Genomic DNA, 16,114 nt, shown 5'->3' on the forward strand with positions numbered 1-16,114 from the left:
ATGGTTTGTGCTCAGTCAGTTTTTTAACCAATCGAGATCAAATTTTTTTTAGCACTCTAGAGTGAAAATTTCAAATGTTCAGTCTAATGCACAAGCATTAGTTCAGCACTTTGGAAGCATTCAAGTTCAAGTGCAAAAATGATCGTATATCAAGCTGAACAATGCATTAGGTCCTAAGTAACATTGACAGATTCTCTTCGTCGACTTTCTCTTTGCATCCTCACGGCCGTGCTATGACATTCCCTGTTATTTTCAGCACACAGATCGATGGAAGAAGCTATTATCTGGCTTCTAATACGACAAATCCGGAGAACTTTGAGATTAGGGCGTAATTGCTATTGTAAACAAACATGACGTTCGCCGATTTCTCGCAAATTAAAGCTCAATCTAAAAAATTAACGGCGCAAACAAGTAGAAAAATGATTCCTCTATCATTTGGTATGGTTTGTTCGAGATATTGAGTTTCAATTTACGAGAAATCGGCGATAGATGTGTCTGTTTGCAAAATTAATTACGCCCAAATCTCAAAGTTCTCCGGAAATAGGATAAGAAACGGTTTTACACCCAAGTTATTAACGAAAGAGAAAGTCGATGAAGAGAATCCATCAATGTTACTTAGGACCTAATGCAGTATTCAGCTTGATATGTCTCAGTTACCGTTTGGCTTTCAACGTTAGCAGTTTACCCGTGCTCTGTGTGCCACGGAACCGAAAAATTACCCTAAATTAAGTTCTTTTCACTCACCTCCCATGTTCTGTTATATAAACTAATTTTCAGTAAACCGCTTATAGTAGTTTACATTTCACTACGGCAAAAATAATTACTCACTCGTGAGTATTTTCTACCCAAAATTAAGTTCAATTGACTCAAATTTGAGAATATCATTTACTCAATAGTAGCTTATTGAACGATAGTCATGAGAAAGTCGAATATCTCGTTCCGTTTTTGACAACAAAAAAAAGTGAAATTGGGATTCAAAATTCAAAATTACCCCAAATTACTTAAGAATTACTAAGAACTTAAATTTAGGGTAATTTTTTCTGTGTGTGCATTTTTTTTTCGCTTGCTTGCGTGCTGGCAAAAGGCGCTTGTCGAATGTTGTCGTCGTGTTTGTACGTTGAGGTTGTGTTTCAGAAATACAAACGAAGTGTGCCGTAGCCGCTATGAGTCGTGTTTGTTTTCGGTCGCTGGAGTTGTCGGTTCTGATTTCGGCGCTGGTCGCGAGTTGATTTGGCCGGTGAGGAGCTGGCACTGCGTTTTACAGACTGTTTACTGGCGAACTGAAGCCGCTGTTTTGCGAGTGATTGATGATGGAAAGTGGACACAGCCCTTTTTTCTCTGCTGATGTCCCGCTGTTGTGTGAGGAAGGAAAGGCGAGAGTGCTGTTTTTAACACCGGTTAAAGAAGTAGTGGCAGCATATCTATGGGAGCTCTTCGAAATCATCGTGATGTTATGGATTCGTTGTCAGCATTAAAGCCCTCTAGTTAAAGTATGGACGACTGTCACCACAAAACTGAAAAAAACCAGTTCCAATCGAGCAAAGCGGTGCATTTTGACGGTTCGATTGGAACAACTTTTGACCGACGTCCGTACTTTTACAGTAGGGTTTTAGTCAGCATCGGGTGAGAACTTTCCTTTATTTTCTTGTAATTTTCATTCCATTATTATATCTAGACCAACAATTGAAATAGGCGGAACTACCAAACGTAAACAATGGCTTTAAACGCAAATTCCTCGAGACTCAAAGCACATCCAATAAATCTAACACCATCATCTGATAGAGCAAACTTTATCGAATGGCTTTGTTAGTTTACGTGGGAGTGTTTTGATTATCGAGAATTTTGTGTTTACAGCCATTGTTTACGTTTGGTTGTTCCGCCTATTTGAATTGTTGGTCTAGATATGAAACATTAAATGCTTGGTACGGGATGGTCCATCAGAGCACGCGATTCAAGCGAAATTGATGGGGAAAGTGGAAATGCCAACTCCTTGTCTTTAACGTTTCGTCAATAGAGGGCGGCTCTTCTCCCCACTCATTAGGAGATCCTGTTGGATGGCCTGTTTTTTGATCGGTTGTATGATCCTGTTGTTGGAATTAGATTCTCACGGATTCACACAAATCGTTTTTGGCCTTTCATACAATGGCAGCTTGAGTACAATTAGAGGTTATTAAACTTGATCAAGTTGAACAGCGAGGATAGTCCACAGTCTACCGACAGTTGTCTTGCTACAGCGAGAGGTAGTTCCATATCATATCATCATCATATCAAAAACGATTGTATATGTCTTGATGACCTGAACAGGATGCATGATTTTTACCCTAATTAGCGATATAGGAACAAAATCGTTGTTCCAAATAGACTGTAAGAAACTTCTTATGCTTATGATGCGGGTAGGTTAATCTCAACGCTTTTTTCCATTGAAAAATGGTTCAAAAGTAGCACTCAAATAAGTACTGCGTTGCGAAATTAGAAGCTTTCATATAAGAAGGAAAAGAAAAAGAAATACATAACTTAAACAGAAATTTTCATTTGAAATCATTTAATTTTGAATTAATTTTAGAGAACATTTATCCATACAAAACGAACCTACTATCATTCGTTTTTGACTCCATTTTAATCCAGCGAATAGTTTTCGAGATATGTCCAACATGGCTTCGATAATCACCTTCTCCATTTGGATGAAATGGTTTGAAATTGATTTCTTGTTACTGTAACAAAAAAAAAGCCACAATTTTATAAAAACGCCCAAAGTTTCCTGCACGTATCGGCAATATTTCATACAAAAAGTTTAATAACCCAGCAATCGAACGAACCAAAGAGAACACATAAAACAGTTTGATCTCTGCCTCTACTGCAATTGAAAAAAAAAAAAAAAAAAAAAAAACCCGGAACATCAACTTTTCCCCACACATAAAGCATCTGTTTGTGAATGTATGCGCACGTGTGTGTGTGTGTTGGGGGTTGAACCAAGGTTACACCGAGCATTCTCACGAGCTTCATGGGCCACCGCACCACTCGGGACAAATTAGACTTGCAACACATTCCAATTCACGGCACGCGCTTCCCATAATGACAGATGAATACCGGGGTAACTTTAATAGCGGCCCCACCCGATCGCACTCGTTACCATAGTTTTGAAACAATAACGGGATAAATTATTCATTTTTGTTTTAGTGTGTGTTTGTGAGGTGTCCAGTGCCGCAGAGGTGAGCCTGGTTTAGCGGCACTGTTCTCGCTGTGTTGTATGTTATTGTTTGTTTTTCCTACTTAGGCGTATTCGACAAAAACATAGGGGAGTAATATGCTGTTGTTTTTTTTTTTGTATTAATCGTTTTCGATGCGTACCAAATACAAGCCAGCCAGTGAGCGATTAGTGCAAAGGTAGCCATCAGTAATACTAAAACAGCAGCGCCATATTCCGAATAGCGATCGATCTTTCTTGCCACTCGCACTAGACGCAATAGACGTGCCGTTTTCAATAAACCAATCAGAGTCGTTGTCTGTAAAGGAGAAGAAAGAGAGAAAGAGAGAAAAAGAAAAAAATGGTTTCCCCGGCGAAATGAACGATAAAGAAACACAAAAACAAAAACGAGGGCAAAAATTTATGGGGCGGGTAGAGGGGGGGTTTGTGTAAGACAAAATTCGGTGGCACGTCAAAATTTGGACGGAGAGATAAATGGGAGAGAAGAAAGCAAAATTTCTGTGATCATGATGAATCTAGTATGCATTGGAATGGTGGTTGGACTTGTTTTTTTTATTTAATGGTTGCTTAGATTAGCTTAAAATGTACTATTCAAAATGTTTTCAGAGGATTTCGTTTTTTTTCCAAATAGTGGATTGGAGAGGAAGTGTAAAATTTGAAAAAAAAAGCCTAATTCAAGGTGAAAACAGATCTATAAAAGACAACCAAAACAAAAGCAAAGCACTCAACACAAATGGAAAACAAAACCAACGAATGAACACTGAGCAGCGACCGCTATGAGAAATTGAATTAAACCAAGAGCAAAACAGAAATCACAAAACCAGCAAAAGTCTAAAACCAACTTTGCCAACTAGCATATATAAGCTTAATTGATGCATCGTCGTAACACTTTGCGGCGTGTCGTCCTGATCGTGACTGAGATGAGCGGGTGATAGTAGTTGCGGTGGATGATTGCACACCTCTCTTACCGAGGAAAGCAACGCGCAAAATACAAAAAAAAATAATGACACCGAAAGAAAACTTTCCCGCAATGACGTGTCCCTCCCCTGCTCCGTCCGAAACGGGGAGGGGTCAATGAAAAGAGCCAAAGCTGATCTGCTGGATGGTGGTGGCTATGACGGCGCAAAAAACAAAATAAAGTGCGAGGGTTCCGGACGCGAAACTTTTATCCCCAATTCGCCAATTCCCTCGCGCATTACGGTTGCAAGTGCTTGGCTATTTAGTGTGAAGAAAAAATCAGATCGGAATCCGTGGAAAGACAGTAGGAAGCTCAAAGTTAAGTAAGCATTAATATTTAAATAAGATCGTTGTTTGATGCCCTAAAGATTTTGCTTTTGGCAATTAGCTTCACAATTCGGGAAAGCATTGTGTGGTTTGCAGTGCTCTTGGGAGAACTTCTATTTGTTTTTATGTTGGCAAAGGAAGTTCATCTTGATGGAAGACCGCTCACTCGCGCTGGAGTATTGACCGCCAGCTATAAATGAGTGTCCAAAATAATGGACATGACCTTTCTTTATTTTTTTTCTATGACGGACCCCGGTGGCAATGGTGTGTTGTTGGATAACAATTTGCAAGCCATACTCCGCAGCAAAGTTTTCAAATTGGATTTTGGAAACATTTGCTCACTGGCGGTGAAGTCTTTCAACAAGATTATTGGTGACAGCGGCAGCTTCAAGCGATTTTGCGTGTTTTCAGCTTAGAGGGTGCTTAGAGTAAGTTGATCTGCGGTTGTTTTCCCTTAATGTGCTTACATGTCGCTGATATGAGTGGCTTACGTTTAAATTTGATGCTTGATCACTTGCTTTTGCGTTTTTTTATTTAGTTATGAGGACAGCTTGTTATTGAACCGAAAAATTTAACGAAATATCAATCGCCAGCACTGAATCGTTCAATGTGATGGACACGCATGGTTGGCTGCCCACTGATTCCATGCATCTGTCGGTGTTCAATGGGATGAATGGGGAAATTCTTTTTTCAACCTACCGGAGCATGCATAATCCGATTAAGTGGATGATATGCATGGACTGGATGTTGTTGTCCTGTTCTCTGGAAGAAAAATATTACTGGCATGGTAGGCGTTTGTATGTCAGTCTGTCTTGCTGTTGATGAATGCTGCTTTTGATTGAATGCTGCCGAAGGATGTGTAAGGTGAGCTTCTTGAATCAACAATGAAAGCGTGAGGTGGCGTTTTGATTTGAGAATAGTTGAAGTTGAAGTAGAGTTTCAACTATTGCTGCTTCACACAAGTTTTAAATCAAACGGTAATTTTTTCAGATGTTCAGATTTTTTATTTCGTTTGTTAGAAAATTATATTTGCTTTTTTAAGAACAAGTTTGACGGAATCTTTTTCCATAAAATTTGCTTTACCACTTTCACGGGCCCTCATCTGGCGATCGACTTATTGTACAAAGTTCAAAATATTCTACATGTTTGATGCAGAGAAGCAAAAAACGCGTTTAAGTTTTAGATCTGACACTTTTTTTCCTTGGTTTGTTTTCTGTCGATCTTGTTTTCCGTGCTGAGCACCAATGCTACCGACACCAGGGAGGCATCTCCCACACCTGGACCCTACCTATCGACCCATCAACTCATGGACCGTGCACCAATGGCTTTACTTCCCTTCCGAAGGAAGGCGTGACCAGAGATTTTATGCCTCAGAAAATCCTGGCGGTGCCTACTGGGATTGACCCCAGGCTTTTTGGGGTGAGGTGAAATCACGCTTACCACTACACCACTGGCGCAACTAAAGATCTGACACTTAGATAGAGAGATTAGTGTCACTGAAAACGTGAATTTTAGGGATTCCGGGAACCATGTCTTGACGTACAATATCAAGGTCAGGTTTGTCAGAAACAGCCTACTGTGACAGTTTAACGTGGTTTCTTAATTTTAAAGCCGAAAGTATTTATTTAGCTGTGATTGGATTATTTAAATTATCATAGTCATTTTAACACTCATGGGTCATTCATGACTGGTCCGGGGTTGAGATGTGAACTCGTGACTTTCCCGCTGTGATTAGATATGTTCACCTTTTTTTGTTTGTTAAATTTCGAGTACATCTAATTCAATGCTAACTTCTCTGTAGCCAAGGTTACTGATACTCGCATCGTACGGCTCAAAAGCGCTTACCGTCTCTGGACGCGTTTGGAATAACGAAAGCAAAGCAATCCTGAACAAAGATGCCAGATTTTTTTCTATGCAATTCCGTAGACTTATTCAAATCTACGGATTTCTACGGATTTTTTTTTAGTCGAAGGTGATATTCTTTTTTTAGTTCTAAAGTGTTAATTTACGTTAAATGATAAATCGATGAAAGAACTTTTGAAAAACTACTACGGACAGCCCTCTGGTGTTGTACGCAAAGGTGACGTCGGACTGCGTGGTCTTATATAATAAATGTTATTTGTTACCTGCAGCAGGACTTGTGTTTTGTGTAGGAATAGGAATTTGAGCGGGGTTCTCTCTGTTTATACTCTTTAGTATGACTATGATTGCCCTGAAAAGAAGCTTTTGATATAAATTTTAGCTGGGACATGTTCAGAAATTTAACTCTTTTGGAAAATCTTGGAGACCCTGAAAAGGGCCGATGGTAGTACAGGCATGAATACCATGATACTGTTCCACCTGTAGTTTTTGGCATACTTTCACTGATTGCTTCCCGGGGATCCTTGTTAAGCCATAGCAAGATGTGCGCGTGAGGACTTCCACGGTGCTGAAACTCAATCGTGTCAACAAGCTTGATGAAGTACACACAGCACGTGACTGGATCATCATTGACCAGAGTTGCTCTTTGTCAAGGTTGCAAAGACTCATTTCAGCTAAAATAATGTTTTTCGGAATAATAAAACCAAAAGATGGTATGATGGCATGTTTTACTTGTAACTTACAAGAAGAGGTTACAAAGTATGCGTTGGAAACATAAAACCTGTAAATTTTGCTTTCTATGAGTCACAATCAGCGATTTGCTGATCGCTGAGTGAGTGAGTGAGTGAGTGAGTGAGTTTGTGAAAAATCGCTGACTGTGACTCTCATGAAGTGAAATAAACAGGTTTAATATGTCAAACACATTCTTTGCAACCTCTTCTTGTATCCTACCAATTCAAAATTTGATCATGGTATCTAATTATTTCATAATTTAGAAAAACATTATTTTAGCTGAAATGAGTCTTTGCAACCTTGCTCTTTGTAGTGCATTCAATTTCTGGATTGGATCTGTTAAGTCATTGCCATTGTGTCCTTCTGACAATCGATGTAGGAGATTCAACAAATGGGGCTACATCATCTCATTTGCACTGAGTGTGAGAAACATCGTACTTCGTGCTCTTCATATATTAATGACAGAGGAACCCTGTTTTGCGCGGGAGCGATCTCCAGGCATTTGTCCTCATTCCAAAGGAGCGTTTCCTGTTGCCCAGCAGCAATTTTGTCTCATTATCCACGGCAATGGTTTTCAGCTCAATTTGAGGATCCACTGCAGGGGTTTCAAGACGATCTTTGGCGATCTGATCAATTGTGATCCCGTAGCGGTGGTAGTGGTTTTCGTAATCTAATAAGAAAGCTATGTTTAACCGGAGTATCCTTTATAAAGCCGGACAAGTACGACGACTTATAGATTACGTGCTTTTTGATGAACACGTTGAAGGCCTGATCATCATCGAGCTGACGAGGAAGAGAGCGTCGTCTCTCTTACATAACGCAAACGGTTGAACAACATTCTAACAAAAAGAAAATTATCAAATAACTATCATATGACATATGTGATTTCGTTCTAATTCCTCAATTTGGTGTAAATTAAACCATTTCTGATCTGATCATAATAACTAGGACATCGTTTCTTGCTATTTTGAGAATGCACACAAGCACAACATTAGCAGCTTTTATTATGAGAAAAACTAAAATACATACATTCGTGACGGCCTTCGGCGACAATGTCGTATGACATTTTATTATTGTACTTTAATTTGAAAGCTTGTTTTGCAAGTGTCGGAAGCAAAGGCAGTCGATTATCACAGAAAATGTGTCGACTACGGTGACCGCTTACAAGACTGGTCACGACACGACTTTTATTCGCCTTCACACGGCACCGTCGAAAACATTTCTCTTCAAGCAAAGATTGACAGTATATTATGGGAACTTTCGGCGGAGTGAAGAGATGCCATGTTTCGCGCACAGTCTGACGTTTGCTTACGGGATATTTCATAGGAGGGAAGTGCTACAGAGTCGCCGTCAACGCCAAATTATTCTATCAAAAAGCGGATAAGTGAGTAAGAAAACGGTTGACAAGTTGCAGTTGTATATTTTACTTTATGCTTCTTTCCCTTCAGAATCAGATTATACTCTAGATTGTAAAATTCGATTCTAAAGGGAGACGTACACTGAAGAAAAAATCCGTAGAAACTGTACCGAATTCCGTAGATTTTGCCTACGGATCCGTATTTCCGCAAAAAATTGTAAAATCCGTAGATCTACGGAGATTTCCATTATCGATGCCATTATCGTGAGTCTTCGTGAGTGACCTGTGAGCGAAGAGTATTCGTTCACTCTCGTTCCATTCTCATCGTTCTTTACGAACTGGTGTGCAGCGTTGCCAGTATTCCAGATTTATCTGGATTTTCCAGGTTTTTAGGCGTTTTGTCAGATACACAGACATGCCACGTATATTTCCAGATTTTTTTTAAATATGTTCCAGATTTTCTCAGATTTTTTAAGCATTAAAAATATCACTGCTATTGATTTACCCTCTAATAAAAATAAAATAAAAAGCCAAACTTGCTACATTAAGTTTTAAAGGCCATCAACATTGGACATTATTGGAATTTTAAAGGTAATTCTGAAAATAGTTCACAGTTAAGTGTGAGGCGAATTCTTTGTGAAATCAAAGGAGAATTTCAAAATAATTCTGAATAGAATTGCATCCATCTTTGTGGACTTCGGGGTCGTGCAGCGTCACCCATCATTTAGGCATATTGTGAGTGCCACGAAGTGAGGGTTCGATTCCCACTCCAAACGGTGCAAATTTTGGCAACCTGAAAATTTCCCTACTGGTCTAATGGGTGTGGTGTGTTGTCCGTTGTCAAGTGTTAAATATTCAGTATGTGCAACCTCTGGTTGAAGACGGTGTCAATTGTCTTGTCAACTCTGATGAAAATTGCATGGAGATTTTGTCAATAAAGGAAAAACAATCCGGAAGAGAAATCATAGAAAATTCTTATGATGAAACTTAAGCAGTATGCTGATACAAATCGTGAGAATAATTTCAATGGAATTCTGTCCAATGTTTCTATGGAGATTATTTTAGTAAAATTTTAAGCGCAATTTCTGGGAGACTTTCAAAACCATTTTGGCAAAGTACTTGAGTACTTAGGTAATACTGAAAAGGATTTCAAAACAATTCTTCCTTACCTACAAAGGGAATTATCGAATAAGTCTGAGAAGAGTGTGATGGTCATTCTGAAGAGTGTACCAAGGAAATTATTGAGAATATTTTAAGAATTTCATAGAGAAATATGGACACAAAATTGAGCTAATTCTTAGGAATTATTACCAGTTTGAGGGAGTTGTGGAATTGGAGAGTGATTTATAAGAGATTACAAGAGGTAATGCTAAGAATGCTACTGTAAAAGTTTAGATATTTTCAAGATTATTTTAGGGGAATATAGAAAAGAAATATGATGGCGAAGATATCCTGTGAAGAGTTCCAAGTAAATCCAGACTGACAAAACATTTTATGACGGGACGCAGGAAAAATATAAATTCCGAAATTTAAAATCACTGCAAGCTCCTGAGACTTCAAAAATGAAGCTATCAGACTTTCATTTTAGTAATATAGTAAAATTACTCTTTGGCATAATGGTCATGCAAATAGTGGAGTTACCCGTAGTTTAGGTAAACTGTGTGTGAGTTCCACGATGTTAGGCTTTGATTCCCACTTCAGCCCGGTGAATTTTGCTTCAAAATAAAATTGCCTACTGGCCTGCTGGGTGTTGTGTGTTGTATGATGTCAAGAATTAAACTGTAAATCTGATCAATCTCAGAGTAATATTAGAATTATTTAGAACTAATAAAATCTTTAAATTCTGGTACTGCATCAAATAGTAAGGACTACATCAACTATTAGTTCAAAAAATTTCCTTGATTCTTTGCTTCTCATTCTTTTAAAAAAAGTTGCAGCTTAAAAAACAATTCTAACCATATTTTCTGCTGTTTTTTATCCATTACGCAGCATTTCAAAAATTGAGTTAAAATTTTTGAAATGCTGCGTAATGGATATTTGAACTTTTTGGGCACACCGTGTCAATACTTTTCAACTTTTGCTTAATTTAATTTCTTTAAACATGTAATTTATAACAATTATAAAATATGATCATACTGACCTATTGTTATGGGAGATTGGCACATCACTTTGATTTCAATAGCATTATGTTAAAAAGAGGTATTTTTGGAGCATTCCAGATTTTTCCAGATTTTATATTTTACCTGGTCCAGATTTTTCTGAAAATAACCTGGCAACGCTGCTGGTGTGGCCTCAATGAACGTTCGCGGCGAGTGCTACGAGTTGCCGATATGAGCAAGACGAATCATGGAAATTTAAAAAGGAAGATAAGTGACGCGGGCACCACTAGGGGTGATGCTTCTGGGTACGTTGCAAATGGTAACGGATCACAACCTCCCCATAAGGTATCCAGAAGGTGCCAATTTGCTTTTCGACCACCTGTGGAAGGCGTGCGGTCTGAAAATCTCCAGGAATACTCTGCCTGCGTTAATCTACAGAGGCGCTGAAATAATGCGGCAAATTGGGTCTGCAAAATTTTGGCAAAGGGTAATTTGCCTAAAAGTTGATGAAGTTTTTGACTAATTACCGAAAAACTAATGGCCAGTCAAAAACATCACTCTGAAACTTCCACCATTGAAAAATGAGAAGTTTTCTTCCATGACAAAAATCATTTGACAAATTTTCATCACCCTGACTATGCAGTTTCCTTATTTTTCTGGACAATTTATCATAAAATACCAAGTAGAAAGGATCCACAAAGAATGGTCTAGTGAAATCAGAATAAGAATTTAACATAGGATAGATTTTCTAAATAGTAAAAAAGTCGAAAATTATGCGCTACCAGTGAAAAGAACCCACTTTCTATTTTATTATGGTCACTTCAACAATCTTGGATCATTCCTAATTTGTGAGATTTTAATTTGTGACTTTAGTTCGAGAGCCATGAATCTTACTATGCCGCGATCCTCCCCAATTCCTTATTTTGTTAAGCTTGTTTCTCAAGACATTTTATTTATTCAATCTCCATGTACATCCAGAGAAAAAATTGCATTGCAAATGCACTGCTAATATTTCCCTGGATTAGTAATGCAAAATATTTAAGAATATACTTTGAAAACCATGCTCGTATTGCACAGAGAGAAAGGCATGAGAAAGGTTTGGAATTACGGCTAAAATTAAACTGATTTACCGATAAGTCTGATGCGTGCAGAGGCTGACCAATTCTGGTCATTACTGTAACCGGTATTTGTGACTTAGCAGATAATAACTCCTGTCCGATACCCACAGTTTAGCAGAAATCGCCATAGTGAGTTCGTTGGAAGATCGCTTCTACACTTCCGACCACATGCGATTATGCTTACGTTTTTCTTAATAATAAACGCATCAAACTGTGTTTCACATACATACTGCCTTAAGATTCCTTAACGTTTTATATTCAGTGGCGTTACCGACGGTTAAGTGTCACGCGGTTACCAATTTAGGCAATGAACCAACACCTTTCATTCAATACTACACTTTGCAACCGCATATTTAATTGTGCCAAACGCGTTATAGATGTTGGTCAACGGCATCTAATGTTTTGAATCCGGAACTGAAGAAGCAAAGGCTAATGACGATTTTTTCCTAACTCAAAGTTATGTTCTCGCGCATACACCTGATCCGTACTCACAGTAGTGCGATTGCTGAATGATACTCCAGCGCAGCGTCAAGCTACCACTCAAGCGTCCAGCTCAGTACATTGCATCGTCGTGAACGCTCGTGGCGAGTGGAATCTTGCATTCTTTGTTAAGATTACCCAGAAACAAATAGCAATCGAATTGAATGGATCCCGCTATACTCGTCCAGTAACGAACAAGCGGATGAGTGACGATTGTTGTTTTGCCTAAAGCCGTAACTCAGCGAACGACGAGAGAATGTAAAAGAAGCACAAAACCGAATTATTTAACATCATTCGTGAGAGATATATTCTCGTGCACGAGAAGTGAGCCTCTCTACTACAGCACTACTTCAGCAACAGCGAGAGGAATATATAACGAATTTTGCTTCGCTGTGAGGATCAGCAACCTTGTCTGTAGCAAGTATTGAGTAGCATTTTCAGCTTCATGGGATCAAAATAACTGCTAAGAAAATTTTTGGTCAACTTTGGAGTGTTGTAACTTTATCAAATATGGTCCTATTTTAATTCTTCTAAAATATTCGATTGTAAAACTAATAAAGTTTTATGGCATAGCCATTAAAATAACCATGGTCACCGGATACCGAAGATACCTCAGGTTTCCGGAGGGCTTGTTAAACTACTAAATTTTTGAAAATTTATGTTTTTAGTGAAAACTCAGACAATTGTAGTCTTATGTAAGCCTATTAACGAAAACCCATGAAGACTGAGCTGTCGCACGGCATGTTTTGAGGGATTAAAAGATCTGACAGCATTCAGAACCCTCCATTAGAACCGATTCCAGGGAAATGGTCATATCTCGGTTGATGAAAGACCGAATTTTGTTCTTGGTGTATCATTCACGTTGGAAATGGTTCTTCTTTCTGTGTATTTACTGAAAATATAGATATATAACTGCCATTTGTAACAAGCCCTCTGGAAACTTGAAATATCTCCGATTTCCGGTGACCATGGTTATTTTCGTGGCTACACCATAAAACTTTATTAGTTTTCTAGTCGAATGCTTTTGAAATTAAAATCGTACCATATTTGACGAAGTAACAACACTCCGAAGGTGACAAAACATTAACCTATCCTAGTTATTTTGAGAATCCCCTGTAGATCGTCAGTTTAGTGTTAAAAAAAATGCGAAGATTTCCGTGAACCATGCGTAAGTATCAATGTATACACAGGGTGACTGGTTGGCTCTAAGCCAACGATGATCAGGGCAATAGACGATCTCAAGCCTAGGAAGAATTTATTCAATAATAGCAAAAGTTCAAGTGGTCGAAAGTTCGATCCATGTTGAAAAATTCGAACATGTGAGTCTGAGCATTTGGAATCATTCTAATTCCATACATAGGATCCCTTATCCAAGGTTTACATTTTTCTCGTACATATCCTTGATGCATCTACATTTATTTGTAGCTAGAACGATGTTTCTTAAAGTTCGATTCAGACCAGGATGGGAATTTAGCAGGAAATAATTATTTAGGGTATGTGTCTCAGTTATGGCTATACGTTCCTATTATGGTGTTCCAATTTTGGCCTATGGGATTCCCATAGCCATGACTGGTGCATCTATACCCTAGTGCCTGAAATTGAAACATCAGAAAAAATATGTCTTCTACAAAGATGTTCCAAACAGTTAAACCCTCATTTTGGTGTCAATTGATACTAGGGTGGATCTTATTATCATTGAAATAAAAAAAGCTTTTAATTTGCAAAAATTAAGCTATATATTGTTTGGCAAAGTTGGAGCTCAACTAATTTCTAGCAACTTTGTCATAGATTTCTTATTTGTATCTCTTGAATCGACTGATTTAAATAAATATTCCTCAATTGGTTTAGGGTGGCTTTAAAAAAAAACAGATTTTTGCTCTATTTTTATTATTTCAAACGTCTCGTGAAAGTTGTTTAAAGATAACTCTTAGAACTTTTAAAGACGCAATTGTTGTCCGCCCTTTTCATATGATTGATATCTCAGGTTGGGGCATATATATTATGTGTTAATATTTTAACTTCCATGAAATTAACTGGGCAAAGATTTCTGCTCACAACACTCTTTTTGACGTTCTCATATTCACCACTATTGATTGAATCGATCGCTTAGTTTCTATTAAAAAACGCGTATTCGGTGAAGATTTAGTGGTTTGAAAATCCCTTCTTTTTAGTACTTATCAACATTAGGGTTGCCCTCAGATTAACTTATATATATATAAAAAGCTTAAATATATTTGGAAATGAAGACGAATGTTTCTCAGCAAAATTGCAGCTATGTAAATTTTAAGAAGTTCTAATTTTAGACCAATTTTTCAGAATTAAATTAGGGTGTACCATAATTTAAAAAAAAAAAAAGTTGTGCCCGGAAGCCACTCTGCTGCGTAATGGATGACGAGACATATGTGAAGGCGGACTTCAACCTCACGTTCCAGGAAACCTGTGTGTAACTGCCAAGGATAAGTGTGATGTTCCCGAGAATCTCAGAGAAGATGTCGAAGTTTGCCAAGAAGTTCTTAATTCGGCAAGCGGTTTGTACTTGCGGAAAGCGGAGTGCACCTTTCGTTACCGCAAGCACCATGAATGGACAGGTGTATTTGGAAGAGTGTCTGCAAAATCGGCTTCTTCCACTCCTGAAGGCTCAAGACGGTCCGACGATCTTCTGGCCGGATTTGGCATCATGCCACTACACGAAGGACGTGCTAGAGTGGTATGAGGCGAATGATGTCGATTTCGTGCCGAAAGACCTGAACCCCCCAAACACTCCGGAACTGTGCCCAATAGAAAACATACACGGCCATTATGAAGGAGCACCTTCTAAAACGACCCAAAGTGGTGAAGAATGTAGAAGAAATTACACCCTTTATTTACAAATATAACACTTATGACAGCATTGATTTGGTTTCAAAAATATGTGTATATTAATCAAAGCGTAACACAGCTTACATTATTTTCAGATTATGTTTTGTTCAAGGGGTGGTCACTCTACACACTTATTTTGCGCCAGCTTTTTTCTCATTGTGCCTCAAGTGTGCCGAGAGTGCCTTGTAATCGGACTGATTGTTTATTGTGAACAGGGTTGCTTCCACTCACTTGCTATAAAAAACATATTTTTTCGGAATTATGCAATCCTTAGATAATATAATGATATGCTGTACTTGTAAGTAACGAGAAAAGGGTTTAAAGTATGTGTTTGACTCATAAAACCTGTCAATTTTGCTTTCAGAGCGTCACAATAAGCGATCTTATGATTCGTGAGCGTTCTCTCAGAGTGAGCACTCACGAGTCGTAAAATTACTGATTGTGACGCACTGAAAGCAATATTGACAGATTTTATGTGTCAAACATATACTTCATGTCCTCATCTTGTAACTTACAAGTGCTAGTTATCACTATGCCATCTCATGATTTCATAATTGTGAAAAACATTTTTTTTATAGTAAGTGAGTGGAAGTAACCCTGATTGTGAATAATTGTATGTTTGGCAACCCGGTATTTTGACAATTCAATTTTTTTTTTTTAATATCAAACCATACGAGCTGTCGAAGACAATGGTCACGTCAATGCCAGGTCAACAGAATGGGCAGCCCATCAAGAATACTGCTCGGATCGGCCCAGTTTTGTCTCACGTATGTCGCAGTGCGATAAAGATTTGATCCACGGAGGGTACAGCGAACATTACACGCTGGTGAGGAACATTGGGAATGCACTCATTACACATTCTGCACCGGGAAATCACAGATGAGTACGTTCCCAAGTAACCACCAAGCCCGCTTACTACTCGATAATCGCCCTTTTTGCGATATAAGGTAAATATAGGGTTTCCGAACTTTATATCAGTCGTATAGCAGCCTTATATACCAAAAAGGGCGATTAACGGGCTTGTTGGTTACTTGGGTTATCATCGATCGCCATTTCTATATCAAGCTGATTGACTTCGGATCGGCGACGTTCGTACAGGAAGGGCAACTTTTTTCTACCT

At 38.4% G+C, this 16,114-nt stretch overlaps 1 protein-coding gene across 5 annotated transcripts in view; it reads right to left on the reverse strand.

Annotated features, from left to right (window-relative positions):
• The window catches only part of sei (seizure), a 218,140-nt gene that overhangs the window by 57,193 nt on the left and 144,833 nt on the right, over positions 1–16,114 (reverse strand). For all 5 annotated transcript variants that reach the window (XM_065230113.1, XM_065230114.1, XM_065230112.1 and 2 more), the window contains one exon: positions 3,349–3,503. In XM_065230113.1, coding sequence (XP_065086185.1) covers positions 3,349–3,503 — 155 coding nt within the window. The remainder of the gene's footprint in view (positions 1–3,348; positions 3,504–16,114) is intronic.

Source organism: Ochlerotatus camptorhynchus, unplaced genomic scaffold (genome assembly GCF_037179485.1).
Source record: "Ochlerotatus camptorhynchus isolate MF236.1 unplaced genomic scaffold, CSIRO-AGI_Acam_v1.1 ptg000328l, whole genome shotgun sequence".
Classification (NCBI taxonomy): domain Eukaryota; kingdom Metazoa; phylum Arthropoda; class Insecta; order Diptera; family Culicidae; genus Ochlerotatus; species Ochlerotatus camptorhynchus.